Source organism: Tenrec ecaudatus, chromosome 10 (assembly GCF_050624435.1).
Source record: "Tenrec ecaudatus isolate mTenEca1 chromosome 10, mTenEca1.hap1, whole genome shotgun sequence".
Lineage (NCBI taxonomy): Eukaryota > Metazoa > Chordata > Mammalia > Afrosoricida > Tenrecidae > Tenrec > Tenrec ecaudatus.
Genome location: NC_134539.1, coordinates 634770 through 653061, shown reverse-complemented (window position 1 = coordinate 653061; position 18292 = coordinate 634770). Strand labels below are relative to the sequence as shown.

Below are 18292 nucleotides of genomic sequence, written 5' to 3'. Positions count from 1 at the left end.
CTTCCTGCACCTGGGGCATGGGCGGGTCCCTTGCACGTCCACAGCAGGTCAGCCCCTCCCATATGAGTGTGGGCATTCAGGACGTTGTGGACGTACGTGCAGGTGTGCACCTGAGAGCGTGCACACGTTCTGGCTCATGCCCAATGACTGGGCTGTACCGTCCCCCCTTCCCCCAGTGTACCTTGAGGTCTGATCCCAGTGAGGTCTGATCCCTGCATGCTGTTCGCCTGCTTTGCACTTCAAAAGACCCAACCCCTGAAGCAACACGGGTACAGCCCAGCGGCGGGTGCATGGAGCCTCACCAAACTGGCAAGACAGGCCCTTTGTGGGCCCCAGCCAGCCCAGGGGGCGGGCCTGTGTCAGCCCCCACCCCTGGGCGGGGCCTCCCAGCACTCCGCTGGGAAATCCTGCCGCGGAGCCGACCCGCCCCATTGCCTACAAATCCTCAGAGTTGGTTGCTGGCTGGTGGGTTGCAGCTGTCACGGTAACGGGACAGCGCCGAGGCTGGGCTTGGGCCCCGCTTTAGTCCGGGACGGCCTCCCGCTGGCCCAGGACCTGCCTGGCACTGGCACAGGGCGCCAGGGCCCGGACAAAGTTTCCTCCAAGCGCGGAGGGGACCGGCCGCCCACCGCAAGGTCAGTACCTGGAGCGAGGGTGGAGCCCAGACTTCGTACGGACCCTGAGGGTGACCCCGACCCTCACAGCCCCGGACATCTCGCAGCCTTGGGGTCTCAACCCCCACATACCAGCACTGGACCCCCCAGCCCGCCTCCGACCTCCTTAAGCCCCGAGTGGCAGGACTCCCCAGGACAAGAGCGGGCAGACGGCGGAGAGGGCAGCGCAGGCCCGGAGGCGCCCCTGTGTGCCAGCCTCCTGGAAAGGCAGCCTCTGCTGGGGGCTGCAGCTGCGGCCAGCGCCGCGGAGGAGGCGCCGGGGACGGAAGGCGAGGAGTGTCCCATCTGCACCGAGCCCTATGCGGCCGTCAGCGAGCGCCGTCTGACGCTGCTCAACTGCGGCCATGGCCTGTGCACCGGCTGCCTGGGCCGCCTGCTGAGCGCGGTGCCCAGCGCCGACTTGGGCCGTGTGCGCTGCCCCCTTTGCCGCCAGAAGACGCCCATGCTCGAGTGGGCCATCTGCCAGCTGCAGGAGGAGCTGCTGCAGGCCGACGGGCCCCAGCGCCCGGCGCCCGCCACGCCGCCCCAGCCGCCCGGCCGCGGCAGGGGCTTCTGGGCCGCCCTGGAGCACCGCTATCAGCTGCGCTTCCTGGCTGGGCCTGTGGGCGGCCACGGCTGCCTGCCCTGCCTGCCCTGCCCACCCCGCCTGGGCGCCCGGCTCTGGGCCCTGCGGGACCGCGGAGCCTGCGCACGGCGCCTGGCCCTCCTCAGCCTGCTGGCCCTGGAGCTGCTGGGACTGCTGCTTGTGTTCACCCCGCTCCTGCTACTAGCGCTGCTCTTCGTGCTGCTGGAGCGTGCCAGCCGCTGAAGGCCCCGCAGCCGCGCCAAAGACCCAGGCTTATAAGAGCGAGCTGCGCTGTGGCCGGGCCGGAGGACACTGGACCTCAGAGCATCCAAGGACAATTCTGGAGGGAATGGTTCCCCTTGCCACTGCCCTAGGCTACACTGGGACCACTGAGCTGGGCAGGAAGAACCAGGGTGGTCCTCATCCAGCACAGGGAGTGGATGCACCCCCCTTCCTGAGAAGGTCAGGGCTACTGAGGGACACTGTGTCATCCACTGCCCGCCACCAGGAGCTCGATGCCTTCCATAGCTATGGCCAGGGCCACTCAGGCATGGTTGCCCAAGAGCGCTGAGGCCAAGCTCAGCCCCGCTATCCATGGACTGCCCCTGTGAACTGTGGAAGGGGCCCTGTGGGGTGGGAGTAAGCCTGTGGGCAGTGCCTTGCTCAGCAATGGATGTTCTCATTAAAATGTAGCTGCCACTCCTGCTGTTGGCAGTATTACTGTCACCACCTGTCAGCACCACCCTCCCAGACCCCTCCAGACTTAGGTGGTCCAAGCACAGGCAGGGGTGTTCTGGGGGTCCTCATACCCCCAACACAATGAGCTAAGCCTGCCTTTGTCTCAGACCTTTGCTCGCTTGCCCAGAAGTCAGCCCTACAGCCCTCAGGGGCAGCCGGACCTCAGTGTGGGGCCCAGTGGCCAGCAGGGGCGGGGCTGAGGCGGCTGGCTCTACCTGCGGTCCTTCATCAGGTGGGCTTGTTCCACCCAAGCGCTGTTCCGATGGGGCCATCGCAGGTCCACAGGCTCTCAGGCAGGCCCAGCCATGGCAGCAGCTGCACAGTGAGGCAGCCCACCTGAGTGCCCTGCAGCAGCTCCAAGCTGCCTTCTGGCCTGCACCCCATGTGCCCCTGTCAGCACAGGCGCAGGCCATGGCCCAGGGAGCCAGCCTCAGGCCAGGAAACAAGGTGCAGACTTTGGCAAAGAGTTTTAATGGCAGAGTTGGCTGCAGCAACAGTACCACTTGGGGTGGGATAGAAGTTGCGGTGGGCATGGAGGGGTCAGCGGGCGGGTGGGTCCCTGGAGAAGCAGCGTGAGGGCTGGCGGCAGCTACATGATGGAGCAGGCAGAGAGAGGGTTCCGCACGTGGCAGGTACACGCAGCCCCACAATATTGCCGGAAGGTCTGGTAACAGCTGCCCTCGGGCTCGCCACCCCACTGGCCACCGGTTGGGGCGGTGAGTGCCTCAGGGGGCAGGCGGCTCAGAATGGACGTGTTGACAGCCAGCGCAGCCAGGCCATAGTCCGTGAAGAGCACGGTCTCGCGGCGGCAGGTGGGGCAGGAGATGAACTTGTACTTGGGGCAGGACTCGTAGAGGATCTGCAGACACTGCTCACACACGGAGTGCAGGCAGGACAGCACTCGGGGCCGCCGCTGGGTGGCATTGTAAGTGTGCCCGCAGGTGGGGCACTCCAGGGGCTCGCCCCCCGCCACCGAAGGGGCCACTGGAACCGCCGCCGAACTGGGCCGCAGCACATACTGGTTCACGATGACCTCGTCAGGCGCCACCCGAGGGAAGCCCAGCTCAGCACTGCTCTTTCGGGGCCGGCGGGCCAGGGGTGGTGTGTGGGACGCCCCTTCCAAGGCAGGTATGTCCCCCCCACAGGCCTGGTTGACAATGATCTCTGTGTCTGAGGGCCAGGCGCGCTTGGGTGCCAGGGCAGGGGTGGGCCGGGGTGCAGGGGGAAAACAGGGGGGTGCTGCCGGCAGCTCTGGAAACTTCTCAGGGTGCACGATCTTCATGGCTTCCATCTTGAGGATGACATGGGGGCCCTTCAGGCAGGACATGAGGAGGCCAGGCCAGCCGCTGCCCACCTCGGGCCCAGGCTCAGCCGGCATCCGGCTGTCTGTGGTCAGACTGGTTGTTCGGGAGGGCGGGGGTGTTGCGGGGGGACGTGGGGGTGGTAAGGGGGCAGCATCCTGGTCCCGCCAGGCCTTGGGGAAACCCCGGCCACTCCGTGGACTCCTGGGGGTGGCCGGTGAGACCTGGGAGGGCAGGCACCCCCCGAGTGGCCACAGTGGCTCCTCAGGTCCAGTCCTGGGAGGAGGAGGAGGAATGGGTGGTGGGGGGGGTGGGAGACTGGGGCAGGGGAGTGGGGGCCGCTGCCCTGGGCTAGAGCCTTCACCCGGGGTCTCACCCAGGGTCCTGGGCTTCGAAAGCTGCCGAGGGGGCGTGGGGGGTGCTCCCCCTGTGGCCGAAGTCAGCAGTCCCGGGCCCGGGCCATCCGGGCGGGCGGGGGCTAGGTGGGCCCCATGGCCCCAGGGAAGGGCGCCCAGGGAAGGCAGCTAGCCTGCTCCCCAACCTCCTGAGAACCTGGGCCGCAGACGCGTCGGCAGGAGAGGAGAGGCCTGCGCCAGGCCCGAGCTGCAGGGAGAGACAGCAGGAGGGCAGCGCCCGGTGTAACACCCCCAGGCCCGTCCCAACCCCCACCTCCTGCGCAAAACCTGAGCCCCTGACCTCCGACCCTGACCTGGCTGCTGGAGCCCCACCTCCGCCGGCCTGGAGACCCAGCCCCTCCCAGCGCCCCCTCCCAGGGCCGGCTCACCTTCCCGCGGACCCACCCTTCCCGGCGGAGGAGCAGGAGGCCCGATTTGAGGGGCCCTGCCGCCGCCCCGCCCCGCGCTCACCTGCCCCAGCCTGGCGTCCCGGGCCGCGCGCCGCAGCCACCGCCGCCGCCGCCGCCGAGGTTATCTGAAAGGCAGGCCTGGATGCGGCGGCCGCGCTTCTGCAGTGGCGCCGGCAGCTCTGGCAGGGCCGCAGCGACCTCGGAGGAGGAAAGGGCTGCGAGGGGCTTGGGGCTCGGGGCTGGGCTGGGCTGCGCTCGGGCCTGTGCGGCGGCGGCAGGTGCGTGCGGAGCGTGGCGCGCTCTGCGGCGGAGGCGCGGGGACCGCAGTGCGCGCGGCGCCCGCCCGCGCCCGCAGCGCCACCACCCGTCTGGGAAACCGCGCGGGGTCTGCGGGGCGGAGCCAGCCTCTTGGCCGCCCCTCGGTCCGCCGAGCCTGCTGCCCGCTCCTTAGGGACCCCCGCGCCACCACCCCTCACCGACCCCTCCTGGCTGACCTGGGATCTGGTCACCCTCGAAAGGCTGCTTTTGTCCCTCAAGCCTCACAAAACCAGAGAGGAGGGACAAGGGAGTCTCTGGGAAGCTGGGTCCAGGACCCTCCCCAGTGCGGGTGCTTTCAGTGGGCGACCTTCCTCTGTTCTGCCCCCCACCCCACCCCCCCAGCCCTAGTAGGTCTCTGCTTGTCCTTCAGCTCAATCCCTACTGGGCATGCCCCCTGGTCTGGCTCTCAGGGTGCCCCAGCTGTGGCTTGCAAGGGGCCACGATGGAAGAGGTGGGCCTGGAAAGGTGGAGCCCAGAATGGAGTGAAGGCCCTAGGTCACCTGGACAGTGGGGTGGGGTGGACAGAAGGTCAGGCAAACGACTGGATAGGTGCCAGGCAACCATGGGCGGGTGTCAGGGCACAGGGAGGGCACGTGTCTCCCCAGGGTGGAGTGGCTCCTCCTGGTACCCCACAGGCCAGCACGTGCCCTGATGTCACAGCTGTGAGTTGACAGGACCCCACCCGGCAGAACTCCATTCCTTTCTGTCAGGCACAGCTTCCTGGCCCCAGCATCCACCCTTTGTCCATGAGGAAGGCATGCTGGGAACTAGAGCGGTGGGGGGGGCGGGAAGGGCAGGCTGCGGGGCCCCCACCCTCACACTTGCGACCAGCTGCTGGGTCCTGAGCCCTCTGGCCACTGCCCCTGACGTCTGTGAACTTCAGGCTGTCCTGTTGAGGAAGGAGGGCTGAGGAAGCCCACGTGCACAAAACATAGTGGAGGGCACCGAGCCACTGGGCCTGCCTTTGGGTCCTGAGGGACCTCGTGATGAAGTGAGGGCTCAGCGCCAGCAGGTGTGAGCGGGGCACGTCAGCGGGAGCAGTGGACCCCGGATACGATGGAGCTGACTGGGGCAGCCTGACCAAGGAAGGGCTGGAGGCCGCGCTCGCAGTCTGCTGGGCACACGGACCACCAGGGCGAAGGCCACGCCCCCGACAGAGGGCCCGCCCCTGGCGGCTTGCGGTGAGGCCCCGCCCCGAAGTCTGGGTCTTCTGGACACTTTCTGTTCACAGCAAGGGCTGCCCAGGCGGAATATGGGGTCGTCCGAGGCCAGCAGATCCTGAACCGGGTCTTGTGGAAAACTCTGGGTCGCAGAGCCTTCTGGGAAATAAGGTTTCCGCCGCCAGCGCTTCTCAAACCTGGTGTGCGCATGCGCCGCCTCCCAGTTCGCAGCAAAGGGCGGGGCCTATAGGTGGTGGGCGGGGCTCCTGCGCTTGCGCAGTGGGTCTCCGCTCCCAAAGCCCTGGGCCCCCGTCCCACAGCTAGTGCCTCCTTCCCATCGGGTGTCCAGACTGGCCTGACTGGGCCCACCCAGGCCTCGCGGTCACCCTGGCCTCCAGACCGCGTCTGATTTGACCCCGCCCCTCCTCGAGGGGTCCCAGCGCCGAGGGCTAGGGCGCTGGAAGGGAGTGTGGGGGCGCTGCTCGGGACGCTAGCCCCCATACAGAAAAGAGAAATGCAGTTTCAGAAATGGGCTAGAAATGTCACACATTTAAGATACCCAATCGCAATTGTAACGTGTTCTCTCTGCAAAGTGGAAATTATGCATTATTGTGTGCTCGCGGGGGAAGAGGGAGAGAAAGGGCGGCTGCCTTTGTTGGCCCTGTTTGGGACTGGGCAAACCTACTTTTCTGGCCCTCTTCAAATTTTGGGAGCTACTAAATCATAACACATCAATGTGTTACTTAAATTAGCCTGTGAGTTTCAGTTGCTTTCCCCGTATTTCCTCAGGTCCCTCGCTGCTAAAATCTTGTCTGAATCAAACCACTTTTGTTCAGGCAACGTGACCAACACGCAGGCTAGTGGACCCCACCCCAACCCCTACAGTATGTGGTTCTCAGATGTGACCTGGAGACCCCAAGACAAAAAGACGCCTGCGAACAGAAACTGCTTTCATAATACCAGGACACGTGCCTGTTCCATTTTTTCATGAGGAGCTTCTACAATCAGCGGTTTTGATTGTTTGGGGGTCCAACGACCCTTTCCCAGGGGTCGCCTGATTCATAAAAGAAGCAAAATTACAGTGGTGAAGTAGAAAGGAAGATAATTATGTTTGGGGGGGTCACCACCACACGAGGAACTATAATAAAGGGCTGTGGTGTGAGGAAGGTGGAGGATCACTGGGGAGGTGCTGTCTCAACAGATTAAGTGTAGAAGCAGGCTTTATTTTTTTTAATCAAGTCAGATTTCAAAGATTTTTTTAATAAATCTTTTTATTGGGGCTCATACAACTCATCATAATCCATACATACATCATTTGAGCAAAGCACCCTTATACATTCGTTGCCCTCATCCTCAGAATTCGCCTTCCACTTGGGTTCCTGGAATCAGCTGTTTCCTTTTTTTCTTCCCCCTCCCTCCCCGCTCCTCCCTTCCTCTAAAAGATTTTAAAATGTGAAGCAATGTCACTCTTTTCACTGAATTATTTTTGTCTGACAAAAAATTCTTTTGTATTCATAAAGGTTATTTACGTTAGCAAGTAACAGTTGTTATCCTAGTAAACTTCACAATTGAAAACAAAAATCCAGCCATGTCCTCTGTCATCCCGGATGAAGGTGGCCACCAGGCCCTGAGGAGATGGCACACACACCCACGCCCTGCAAACCCAGATCTTGGGTCTGTGTTTCCACCCTGGCTCCACTTCCCCACTGAGGCCGTGACCCCAGCTCCTCCTGCCTCTGTGCAGGAGCCCAGGACATGCTCAGGATGTGTGGTGGCTGAGTCATTTTGCTGGCAGTGCCCCCATAGCTCAGGAGCGTAAGGCATCCTACAGACCTGCCCTAGACCCCGCCCCCAGCCCTGCCCTTCTTGGGGAGGGAAAAGCCAGCTGCCTGGTGCTCAGGACACAAGCTCTGGAACTTGGGGCTCAGGCAGAAACCAGGGGACAGACTGCTGCCACCGCCGCCACCGCCGCTGCCACCGCCACCACCACAGGTGGGTCCTTGCCAGTGGGTATCCTGGGGTGCTCAGAGAACCCCGCAGGCTCTCCCCATGTCCAGCTCTATCCCACAGCGCCACCACCCAGGAAGGGAGGACTTCTGTGGAAAGGCAGTGGGTCCGCGCACAGCCCACCTGTGCACACCTTCTGACACACAGACCTCGCACACCCTTTCAGGTCTCTGTACTCTGGGTGATGGTGGCTCAGGGACATTGGCCTTGGTCAAAGCAGCCGCTACAGCTTGTGTGGGGTGGGGTGGGCTGGGCTGGCCTGGGCTGCAGGCTCCTGGGTCCCAGTCCCTCTCCACAGTGCCGGCTTCCTTCTGTTCTGTGCAGACCTGCTCCCTATGGCAGACCAGCCACCTTGCTGGGACAAATGCACCATGGACCCCCATGAGACGGTGGTCAAGAATCCCTATGCCCACATCAGCATCCCCCGTGCTCACCTGCGACCCGACCTGGTGAAGCAGCTGGAGGCCGCTCCCTGCTCCTCCTCTTCATCCCCTGAGACACAGCCACTGCCCACAGGACCCTGCAGCCCAGATCCTGTCCGCCTCCTGCAGCCCACCGAGGCTCCAGACCCCAAGGGGGGCAAAGGGGCCAAGGGGGCCTCCCCCCTCCCGTGCCAGGAGTCTTGGCAACAGCCCGGCAACCCCTACAGCAGCGCCCAGCGCCAGGCAGGACTGACCTACGCGGGCCTGCCGCCCATTGGGCGCGGAGACGACATTGCCCACCACTGCTGCTGCATCCCCTGCTGCTCTTGCTGCCATTGCCCGCGCTTCTGCCGCTGCCACAGCTGCTGCTGCTGCGTGGTATCCTAGCTGCCGGCTAGGCCAGCCTGGACACTCGGAGAAACCATTGGCCTGCCATGCATGGATCTGGACCCATGAGGACAGCCATGCCTGGCTGGGCACCCAGGGACACCCTACGACCACCTTTGTCCTGCTGCAGGAGCCCAGACAATAAAGTGGGTGCTCCTGGTCCCTGAGATGTCCTCAACTCCTTCCCGGTGCTCTCCCCCAACACTCCCAGGCACCTGGTCTCTGGGACATGCCAGGACAGGGAGGGAACAGTCTCAAGACATACACATTGTCCCGCACTGCAGGTCCCTGGTCTGCCTGGGGGCCAGGCAGGGAGTGGTGGGGTTCCAGCAGCCTGCACCTCCTGCTTGTTCATATGGGGGAGCAAGGGGTGAGGGGGCCACACTGGCAAATGGGAAGTGGGTGGGGCTGGCAATGGCAGGTTTCGGGGAGTGAAAACTATGGGCAGCCGTGCCCCAGCCCTGCTCACCATGAGTCACTACCCAACCTCCACCCGGTTTGCTGCTTTCCCACAGCTCCTGCGCTGCCCCGCACTAGGACTGCTGCTCTGGCCCGAGGCCCGCCCAGCTGCCTGGGGAGGCAGTGGGAAGATCCAGGAGCAGAGCAGCTGGGAGGGGGTGGGAACTTCCAGCTTGCCACCCCCATAGCTCGAATGCCTGTCAGGATGACGGGATAATATGCCGGGGCAGAAGAGGCCCTGCTGAGGTAGCCCTGGTGTTTCCTGGCAGGGCACTGGTGGAGGAGAAGCAGGTCGAGCTGGCTATGCAGGACAAACAGGTCACATGCCGACCCTCCCTCAGTCCCCTGCACTGACTCACCTGCCAGGGAGGTGATGCATGACCTGTCAGGTCAGGGAGGTGGGACAAGTGTGTCATCACATGACATGGGCCTGAATGACCCTTCTCTGGAGCCCCTGCACTACCTGTCCCTACCTGGGAGACCCTGCACTTAGGTGTTAACCCAACCAAGAAACTGGTCCAGGAAGTGGCCTGCCAAAGAGGATAAAGCACCTGGCTCCCTCCTAGGCGGGCTGTGAGGGCTTTTGGGCAGAGAGGGCTCACCTGACCTCTTCAGGAGGCAGGCTTCTGCCACCTGTGTAGGCCTGAGTGCGGGAGACAGTGTTTCCTTCCAAGGGTGTGTGGACTTCACTGGTGGTGCTTGGCCACCCCCTGGAGGCCAGGCCGGGTGCTGCAGACCCCAGCCAGCTGGCTGGACTGGGTGCTGGGGACACACACTGTGGCTGCTGGGGAGGGGCAGGCCCCCTGGGAGCAGGCTGGGAGTCCTGGCTGGTTTCCTGGAGGTGACTCTCCCGCTAAAGAATGGCGAGCACTGAGCCAAGGCGGGAAGGCTGAGGGTAGGCTCAGTCGTGGTGGGGAGGGTGCTGGCAGGACCCAGAGGGGCAACCAGACCTGATGGGGGCCAGCCAAGGGCCAGGCAGGGAGAAAAGCAGCACAGGGGGGCAGCGGGACCTGGTGGGGGCCAGTGAGGAGGGTCTGGTGGGATGCGGTGCCAATTTCCAGGGAGTCCACGGTGCTGGGGGATCCAGTTGCAGGCTTTGTGGCGGAGAGAGCAGTCCGCCACCCTGCCGCCTGCCGCCCGCCACCTGGCAACTGGGCTGCACTCAGGCCGTAACTGGAGACTGGAGAGCGCAGGGTGTCCTCGGCCGGCCCGCCCCCCTGCCAGGCCACCCCCTCTAGTCAGCAGAAGCAGCCCAGTGGCTCAGGTGCAGGTAAGGGGCCTGGGCTCAGGCAGACTGGGGTGGGGACCAGGGTAGTCAGGACTTGACATGACTGGTGCTTTGGGGACCCTGGCCTCCAGACGCCAGACCCCAGCAAGCAGGCCCCAGCAGCCTCCTGCACCACCCCCACAGGGCTGAGAGCTGACCGCAGTGTGGAAGCGGTCAATGCAGGCACCACCCGAGCCCTCCACCCCACCCTCTGAGCCTGTCCACCCACTTCCTGGGCCCTCCATGCCCTTCTTGAGCCCTGTACCCTACTCCTTGAGCCGGGGCACCCCTATCCTGAGCCCATCCCAGGATGCTGCAGCTGGAGAAACACCAGGCCCCTGAGGAGGCAGCCACGGCAGGGACAAGGAGAAGCGACTGCGTCATCTGCTACTCAGCGTACGACCTGGCTGGGCACCTGCCCCGCCGCCTCTACTGTGGCCACACCTTCTGCCAGGCGTGTGTGCGGCGACTGGACACGCCGGCTCACGAGCAGCGCTGGATCCTGTGTCCCCAGTGCCGCCAGAGCACCCCCACGCCCCGGGGAGGGGTAGTCATGCTGGACCTGGACCTGGCCGCCTTCCTGGCTGTCAAGGCCGAGCGGGAGCCGGCACGAGGGGAGCCCCAGCAGCCCAGGCCCTTCAAAGGTGGCACAGCAGTGGTGGTCACACAGCAGCCGGCTGGCCTCTGGCCTGGGCTGGGTCCCCAGCCCCACTTCTCTCGGCCCAGACCCTGCTGCTGCTGCTGCTGCTGCTGGGACATCCCAGGCAGCCCCTCCGTCTGAGCCGCCACCCTCCCGCTCACCCGCAAGCAGTGGTCGAGGGGTCACTGGTAACCTCAGAACCCCCATGCCTCCAGCCCAAGGGGTTCCAGCATGGCGCCCACCAGCCCTGGGGACCTGAGGGTGCTGGTCATTGTACAGGGAGCCTCCTGACCCTGCACTGGATGGCAGATCCGCTCCGGCCTGGACTCGGTTTGGAGGGCAGCTGCTCAATGGGCAAGCTGCTGGGCAGCGGCTCTGTCTCTGGAGGGGCCGCTTGGTGCGGGGAGCTGGCCAGGACTCCTTCACTGGCAAAGGGTGGGCAGCAGGTAGGCCCTGAGCTCTCAGGGTGACCCAGCCGGGTTGGAGTTCACTCCGAAAGGGCTGGGACTCGCTTGAGGCGGCACTGCACAGCTTGGCCGGGCTGATTCCAGGCGGCACCACTTCCCTCAAGGCTGCCGCCGCCATCCACTCTGTGGTGGTCAGTCCCCACGCCCCCATCCTGGAAGACGCTGTCATTCATGCTGGGGGGACACTGGGGGCCAGCATGGCACTGAGGGAGAGGAAACCTGAGGAGACATACAGAAATTGCCTCCTCCCCGGGGCAAAGTTCCCCCACTGGAGGGCGGTCTCTGGGGAACCCCAGACAGAAGGCCCAGAAGCCAGGGCTCAGCCGCTGGGGGGCATTTCTTGGTGCGGTGGGCAGGTGGGCCAGGGGCTGCCGCTCTGTCGGGCCTGCTGCCTCACCAGTCCTCTCAGCCATCTCTGCAGTGGGAAGGCGTGCGAGGTCAGTGAGTTCACAGCACCAAAGGCTGACCGTACCAGCCATGGGCAGCCTTCTCCTGGGTACAGGCCCACACAGGCACCTGCCGGCACGCAGATGTCCAAGTACCTAGGTCTGGCCCCCCAGCCCTACGAACCCCTGCCTGGCTACGTGCCCACCCAGGAAAGCCGCTTCGAGGCTGTCTCCTGCTTACTCCCGATCTTGTAGTGGGTAGTCACACACGTCTTGCCATATCTGTGAGGATTCTCTATAGATTAGCAAGGAAACATGGCAGCCAGTGTGTCCCCTGAGGACCAGAAGCCTCCATCCCCAAAGGGGTCACATCCCAAAGAGGCTTGGAGTCTGCCCAGAGCCAGGTGCTGGGGGCCTGGGGGAGAGACCGTTGCTGCCAGAGCTCAAAACCGAACCTTCAGAGGGATGGCCAAGAGGAACGTGTCCACTACTGAGGAGCGAGCAAGCACCAGCTGGCCCTTGCTTACCTTGCTTATTGGGTAATCCGGGGCTGTGCCCTGTGCCAGGCCGCGTCCCCTGGGGGCCCAGCTCCTGGGTAAACATTAATGGGACAGGCCATGTGTGAACACCCAGAGAATCTTTGACCCGCGGCTGCTCACTGGCTTCCCACAGGTGCCCCTCGCCACCCGTACAGGTAGGCACCCTGAGACCAGGGACACTGGGGGAGGGCCGCTGACCTCCAGGCCCAGGTCAAAGCCCTTCCTGAGACACTGTGAGCCCGGGGCCAGGGAGATGGGCCTGGGGCAGGCCACAGTGAGGGAGGCGGTAAGCTTCCCGGAGCAAGACTCCACCATGGGGAGGGGGTGGGCCAGGGACCAGGCCGTGAGGAAATGGCACCCAAGCCCCTTTCTCCCCCCACCCCATCCCTGGGGGTGTGGCTCTTATCTGGCAGGAACGTCACTGTTTGGTATCAAATGCCAAAGTCTACCCAGGACCATCTACGGCGTCCTCAGTGCCATCTGATAGGAGAGGTCTCTGAGTTCCTGGCCACTTCCTGCCTGCACCCGGGCACCCTGTGACCTCAGCCTTCTGCAGGGCCTTCACTCTGCCAGGACCAGCCTGGAGCAGGCAGCCAGGCCCACTTCCCTTCGAATTGTCCCCTGAAGTGGACAGAAACTGCCGGACGGCTGCCTGAGATCATTGTGGCCATCCCCCTGCACCTGGGAGAAGGGCTCACTAAGGCAGGTAGGGGAGGGGGACAGTCTCAGAGGGCCAGCTCAGCCAGGGCGTGGCAGGGGACTCCAAGGGCTCAGACAGGCTCCTCTCTGTAGATCCAGGCCTGGGTCTGTCCTGCCCGGAGTCCATGTCCAGTCCTCTCACTGGTGGTCAGGCCCCACACCTTGCGGTGCACATGGTGGACAAGAGTCTGGAGAATGCAGGTAATGGAACTTCCAAGCCCAGTCTGTTCCCACCCAAGGTTTCAAGGGGATGGGCCATCTCCTCACCTGCTCCACTCCTGGTCCTCACCCCAAGCCTGTCCAGCCCCAGCCCTCCCTGCTTTGCTCCCCTTTACCCCAACCGGGGTCCCCAGAGTAGCTAAGCATCTGCCCTACTTGCCTCCAAACCCTGCAGGGGGCTTTGGTTCCACCCTGGCCCTGGACTCAGGGGAAACAGACCCCTGGGCTCTCCCTGAACTGAAGGACACCAGTCAGTCCTGGACAGGTAGGTCTGTAGGCGGGAGGGTGATGAAGGTCTGAGTGGGGGAGCGGGCCTTGCAGGGGACAGGTAACCTCTCAGAGCAAATCCTCCTGGGACAGAGCAGGCCACCCTGTCCACAGTGGCCCTCCTTCTCTGGAACCCATTCTGCAAAGGGAGAAGAGAAGAGGGGCACAGGTATTGACCCAGGGGCACAAGGATACTGACCTGGGGGGCCGCAGATGCGGACCTGGAGGGATTCAGGCTCTGAATCCCAGGGAGAGGGGGCAAGGGGACCAAGCCCTATCTCAGGGGGCAGGGGGCCCCTAGGCCCTGACCTGGGGGGTGGGGAAACCCAGGCCCTGACCATGGGAGGGGACCCAGGAACTGACCTGTGGTCGGGGGAGGGGAGACCCGGATCCTGGCCTGAGGTGTATGTGTGTGTGTGAGTAGGGTGGGGGGCAGGTCCTTGTTAGAGGACAGAACAGGAGGCCTGGTGGGAGGGCCTTGGGGCCCCGGGCTGAGGTGCTGTACCTCTACCCTCAGAGCTCAGTGTGGCTGGAAGGGTGCGCCGGGTGGTCGTTGGCGTCCTCAAAGCCTGTGGTATCCTGGGTAACCTCTACCTCTTCATCTGCTCACTGGACATCCTTAGCTCCGCCTTCCAGCTGCTGGGCAGTGAGTAGCAGGTTGGGGTGGGTGGGGAGGGGGAGCCGTGGCCAGCAACAATACTCCACAGCCTCATCCCTTCTCTCCCCTGGGCACAGGTAAAGTGGCCGGAGACATCATGGGGGACAGCCCGGTGCTGAGCAACCCAGTGGCGGGCCTGGTCATCGGTGTGCTGGTCACCGTCCTGGTACAGAGCTCCAGCACGTCCTCCTCCATTGTCGTCAGCATGGTGGCCTCCAAGTGTGAGTGCCTCAGGCCACAGGGCAGGGCGGGGGCAGAGGGCAGGCAGGGCTGACCATGGGGGCACTCCACAGTGCTGACCGTCCGGATGTCAGTGCCCATCATCATGGGTGTCAACGTGGGCACCTCCATCACCAGCACGTTGGTCTCCATGGCGCAGTCCGGGGACAGGGATGAGTTCCGAAGGTGAGTGAGGCCTGGGAGGGGCGGTCTGGGCCACGGCAGAAGCCCTCCCCCCACCCATGGCCAGGCCCCTGCACAGCCCCTTGGCTCCCCTCTGCAGGGCTTTCGGGGGCTCGGCTCTGCACAGCATCTTCAACTGGCTCACAGTGCTTGTGCTGCTGCCGTTGGAGAGTGCAGCCTCTGTGCTGGAGAGGCTCAGCGGGCTGGTCGTGGGCTCGGCCAAGCTGGAGCCTGGGGCCCACGCCCCCGACATCCTCAAGGTGCTGACTGAGCCACTTACTCACCTCATCATCCAGGTGAGGATGCTGCAGGTGGTGGCAGGAGGGGACAGAGGACCAGGAGGGAAGGACCAGGGGCCAGATTCTGCTAGGGAGGCAGGGCGGAGTCAGGGGAACCAGGAGAGAAGGAACAGAGGACAGAGGGACTAGGCCGTGCCCAGAGGGAAGGGGCAGAGGAACCAGGCCTGTCTAGGGGCATGGGACACAGGTCGAGGAGATTCAGCCTGGGAATGGGCCCTCTGTGCCCACCCTGTGCCTCCCAGCTGGATGAAGATCTGATTGCAAGCAGTGCCTCAGGCAATACCACCAACAGCAGCCTCATTAAGCGGTGGTGCAGCACTGGGACACACTTGGTAAGGTGCCTCCCACCCCAAGCCCTGCACTATGAACCTCCGGCTCACCCAGCCTCACCTGCTGGGACCATTGACCTCTCACCTGCTCATCACACTTGACCTGCCTCCACAGACCACAGACAGCGGCACCTGCGGAGCGGTCGGATGCTCCGAGGGCAATGGCACAGCCCCGGAGGACAAGCTGCCCTGTGAGCCCCCGCCCCTCGCCCCACCAGCCCTGCTGCCCCGCACCAGGCTGACCGCTCTCTGCCCCTTCAGGCCACCACTTATTTGTGAACACGACGCTCACCGACCTGGCCGTGGGTCTCATCTTGCTGGCGGGCTCGCTGCTCGTGCTCTGCGCTTGCCTCATCCTCATCGTGAAGCTGCTCAACTCGGTGCTCCGCGGCCGCATCGCCCAGGTCGTGAGGACCATGATCAACGCCGGTGCGGCAGGCGGGGCCTGGGACCCGAGGGCGTGGGCGGAGCCTGCTGCTCCCGGCCTGAGGCCAGGGGTGGGGTGGGCGGGGAGACAGAACTTGCTCCTCCCTGCTTGCAAGGGGCTAGGGGCGGAGCCTGGTTCTCTGGAGTAACCCGCTTTCCTCGTCAGACTTCCCCTTCCCGTTTGGCTGGCTTGGTGGCTACCTGGCCATCCTGGTGGCCACAGGGATGACCTTCATGGCCCAGAGCAGCAGCGTCTTTACGGCGGCCATTGTGCCTTTGATGGGTGAGCTCACGGACAGGTGGGGGCTCTAGGCCCTGCTCCATGGTGGCCACAGCAGGGCCAGGGTGAGGGGACTCAGATGGGGCCTTTTGATGACCCCTGGCTGGCTCCCCCAGGGGTCGGGGTGATCAGCATGGAGCGGGCTTACCCCCTCTTCCTGGGCTCCAACATTGGCACCACCACCACCGCACTGCTGGCAGCTCTGGCCAGTCCCTCAAACATGCTGCTCGATGCTCTCCAGGTAGGGCCCCTCCACCCCCAGGACACCCACCTGAACCGGCCTGGGCCTTCCCCTCTGGTCCTGCCCAGCTAAGAGGCAAGTGGCCGGCCCTAGGGCCACTGGCTTTCCATGGTCAACTTCTCCCAGGTCTCCACTTGTGGTCACCACTCACACCTGAAGTCCCACCTCCTCAAAACCTGGCCCAAGCCACCTTCTTGCCAGTGCCCTGGCAGGCTTGACCCCTGAAACCCCAATAGTCTTGGGTCACTGCCGTCTGGGCCTTTGTGGCTCTCCATGGCTCAGAGAGGCAATGAGCTAACTTCAGCCCTCCCTCTGCTCATCTCTGTCCCTGAGGACCTCCTAGGCCCAGACATACTTCCTCCAGGAAGCCCTCCAGGCACTGTGTGGCCCTCACCATCCCCCTTCTCTCCTGAGGGCCCCCACTGCCCTTGCCAGGTGGGGGAGGAAGGGATGTCCCCAGGTATAGGGACAGCCTGGGAGAGGGGCGTACCTGGATGGCAGTGAGAACTGTCAAATGCTCATCCAGCCTCTGAACAGGGCAAGCTTTGGCCTTGGGGCCTGTTTTGGGGGGGCAGGTGGGGTCTTCCCCCTCGTTTGGCCAGGATTCTGATGGGTGGCCCTCATCCCACTTGCCAGGTGGCCCTCATCCACTTCTTCTTCAACATGGCTGGCGTCCTGCTTTGGTATGTGGTGCCGGCCCTGCGGCTGCCCATTCCACTGGCCAAGAAGTTTGGAGACGTGACTGCCCGCTATCGCTGGGTGGCTATTGCCTACCTGCTGCTCAGTTTCCTGCTGCTGCCCCTGGCAGCCTTTGGGTTGTCCATGGCTGGCAACACAGTGCTGGCCGCGGTCGGGGGGCCCCTGCTGGGGCTGCTGCTCTTGGTCATTCTTATCAATGTTCTGCAGCAGCGCCGGCCGGCCTGGCTGCCACACTGCCTGCACTCCTGGGCCTGGCTCCCCCGCTGGCTGCGCTCACTGGAGCCCTGGGACCACTTCTTCACCAGCTGCTGCCCCTGCCAGGCCTGTGGTGCCCCCACAGCTGCCTCCAAGGAGGCCCACTGCTATGAGAACCCCGAGGTCCTGGCCTCGTACCCTCTGTGAGAGTCAGACTGGGAGAGGGGCATCCCTGGACACCTACCTCCCCTACATTGCCAATAAAAGAAGCTGTGCCCAGTTGTGGTGGCCTTTGCCAACCCTGAGATGGGAATTGGGATGGCCTTGGAGGGGCCCCTGGCCTGGTTTTGTGGGTTGGTGGGGGTAGAGGCTGCTGGTGGCCCCTTAACAGACACTGGGGGACTCATCCGGAGCCAGGATCTGGTGACCCCAGAGGTGTGGTGCTAGAAGTGACCACCCGAGCCTCGGGCTATAGCTTTGTTGGTAGAGGCTTCTGCAAACAAGAACTGGCCTTAAGCAAGGGAGGGGGGCAGCTAGCTGGCTGGCCAGGGTGGTGATGGTAGTGGTGTGTGTTCAGAGCCTCCTAGAGCCCTCAGTGCATGCCCCTCCCCCTCCCAGCCACGGGGGTGCCCAGAGGACTATAGCTGGGGCACAGAGCTTCCTCTGCCCACCCATGGCGGTCAAGGGCTGAGGACTAATGCCTGCCAGGTGGGGATGGTGAGGAGACAAGGGATCTCCAGGATGGCTCATCTCCGAGGAGTACCTTCTCCTTTAGTTTTCTAAGGCCCTTCCTCCAGCTCTGGCTGTGGGGAGGCTGCCCAGGTGGGTGGAACGCACAGTGAGCAGCCTCTGCTCAGGGCTTCCCTACCACCAGGGGGCACTGCTTGGTCAGGCTCCGGACACAGACACTGGAAGGAAGCCCAGCGTCGGATGCCACCTTTGGCCTTGCCAACCCCTCCGGGTCCAGGGGGCCTCCTGAGTCCCTGCCCCTGGGGCAAGCCTGTCCAGCACATGCCCCCGGAGCAGTGGCCAAGGGGAGGGGCAGCCGGGAAGGCTGCCTGGCCTGGGGCCCCAAGTTGGGGCTCAGGTTTCTGCAGGAGAGTTGTGTAGTGCAGGGGACACTGGCCGCTGCCTCCTGCCTAGGGCTGCCCACGGTCCAGCCTGACCCCAGCCCTCCATGGAGAGCGCTCTGAAAGGATTATGGCTGTCATGGCAGAACACGTCCCCTCAGCCAGGACGTGTGCAGACAGACAGCTGACCCGACCTCCCTTAGGGCTCATCTGGCACACATGCTTCTAGAATTCTCTGCTGTGGCACAAAGGCTCCCCCATCCTGGGATGCTCACTGCCCTGAAGGAAACCCACCTCCCCTCTCACCAGCCTCCCTCCGCTGCTAGGAGCTCAGGTGTGACAGGTGGAGCTGGTCAAGGAGACCCAGGTCATT

General features: G+C 64.0%; 5 protein-coding genes across 5 annotated transcripts; 4 read left to right on the top strand and 1 right to left on the bottom strand.

Moving 5' to 3' along the window:
- Positions 1–61: 61 nt before the first annotated feature.
- LOC142458826 (ring finger protein-like) lies at positions 62–1931 on the top strand. Its single transcript, XM_075559752.1, has one exon. It carries the CDS (start codon positions 217–219, stop codon positions 1480–1482), a length of 1266 nt encoding a protein of 421 aa, XP_075415867.1. The 5' UTR covers positions 62–216; the 3' UTR covers positions 1483–1931.
- Positions 1932–2441: 510 nt separating this feature from the next.
- RNF208 (ring finger protein 208) lies at positions 2442–3879 on the bottom strand. The gene has a single exon (XM_075558877.1). The coding sequence runs from the start codon at positions 3353–3355 to the stop codon at positions 2567–2569; it is 789 nt and encodes a 262-aa protein (XP_075414992.1). The 5' UTR covers positions 3356–3879; the 3' UTR covers positions 2442–2566.
- A 3548-nt stretch (positions 3880–7427) lies between these two features.
- Positions 7428–8535, top strand: CYSRT1 (cysteine rich tail 1). The gene is made up of 2 exons (XM_075558876.1): positions 7428–7553; positions 7893–8535. Exon 2 carries the CDS (start codon positions 7904–7906, stop codon positions 8375–8377), a length of 474 nt encoding a protein of 157 aa, XP_075414991.1. The 5' UTR covers positions 7428–7553; positions 7893–7903; the 3' UTR covers positions 8378–8535.
- A 1878-nt stretch (positions 8536–10413) lies between these two features.
- Positions 10414–10884, top strand: RNF224 (ring finger protein 224). Its single transcript, XM_075559718.1, has one exon. It carries the CDS (start codon positions 10414–10416, stop codon positions 10882–10884), a length of 471 nt encoding a protein of 156 aa, XP_075415833.1.
- An 856-nt stretch (positions 10885–11740) lies between these two features.
- SLC34A3 (solute carrier family 34 member 3) lies at positions 11741–17102 on the top strand. The gene is made up of 14 exons (XM_075562464.1): positions 11741–11824; positions 12709–12841; positions 12928–13035; positions 13229–13318; positions 13838–13966; positions 14056–14199; positions 14272–14383; positions 14481–14676; positions 14922–15011; positions 15124–15199; positions 15270–15437; positions 15601–15717; positions 15831–15955; positions 16592–17102. The coding sequence occupies exons 1-14, from the start codon at positions 11741–11743 to the stop codon at positions 17054–17056; spliced, it is 2037 nt and encodes a 678-aa protein (XP_075418579.1). The 3' UTR covers positions 17057–17102.
- Positions 17103–18292: the final 1190 nt, after the last annotated feature.

Excerpts from the sequence above, each read along its gene's own strand:
- SLC34A3 (XM_075562464.1), top strand. The coding sequence starts at position 11,741 with ATGTCCAAGTACCTAGGTCTGGCCCCCCAGCCCTACGAACCCCTGCCT. Across the intron at positions 11,825-12,708 it reads AGGAAAGCCGCTTCGAGGCT|GACCAGCCTGGAGCAGGCAG; the intron begins GTCTCCTGCTTA and ends TCACTCTGCCAG. Across the intron at positions 15,200-15,269 it reads CCCGGAGGACAAGCTGCCCT|GCCACCACTTATTTGTGAAC; the intron begins GTGAGCCCCCGC and ends CTGCCCCTTCAG.
- LOC142458826 (XM_075559752.1), top strand. The coding sequence starts at position 217 with ATGCTGTTCGCCTGCTTTGCACTTCAAAAGACCCAACCCCTGAAGCAA.
- RNF224 (XM_075559718.1), top strand. The coding sequence starts at position 10,414 with ATGCTGCAGCTGGAGAAACACCAGGCCCCTGAGGAGGCAGCCACGGCA.
- RNF208 (XM_075558877.1), bottom strand. The coding sequence starts at position 3,355 with ATGCCGGCTGAGCCTGGGCCCGAGGTGGGCAGCGGCTGGCCTGGCCTC.
- CYSRT1 (XM_075558876.1), top strand. The coding sequence starts at position 7,904 with ATGGCAGACCAGCCACCTTGCTGGGACAAATGCACCATGGACCCCCAT.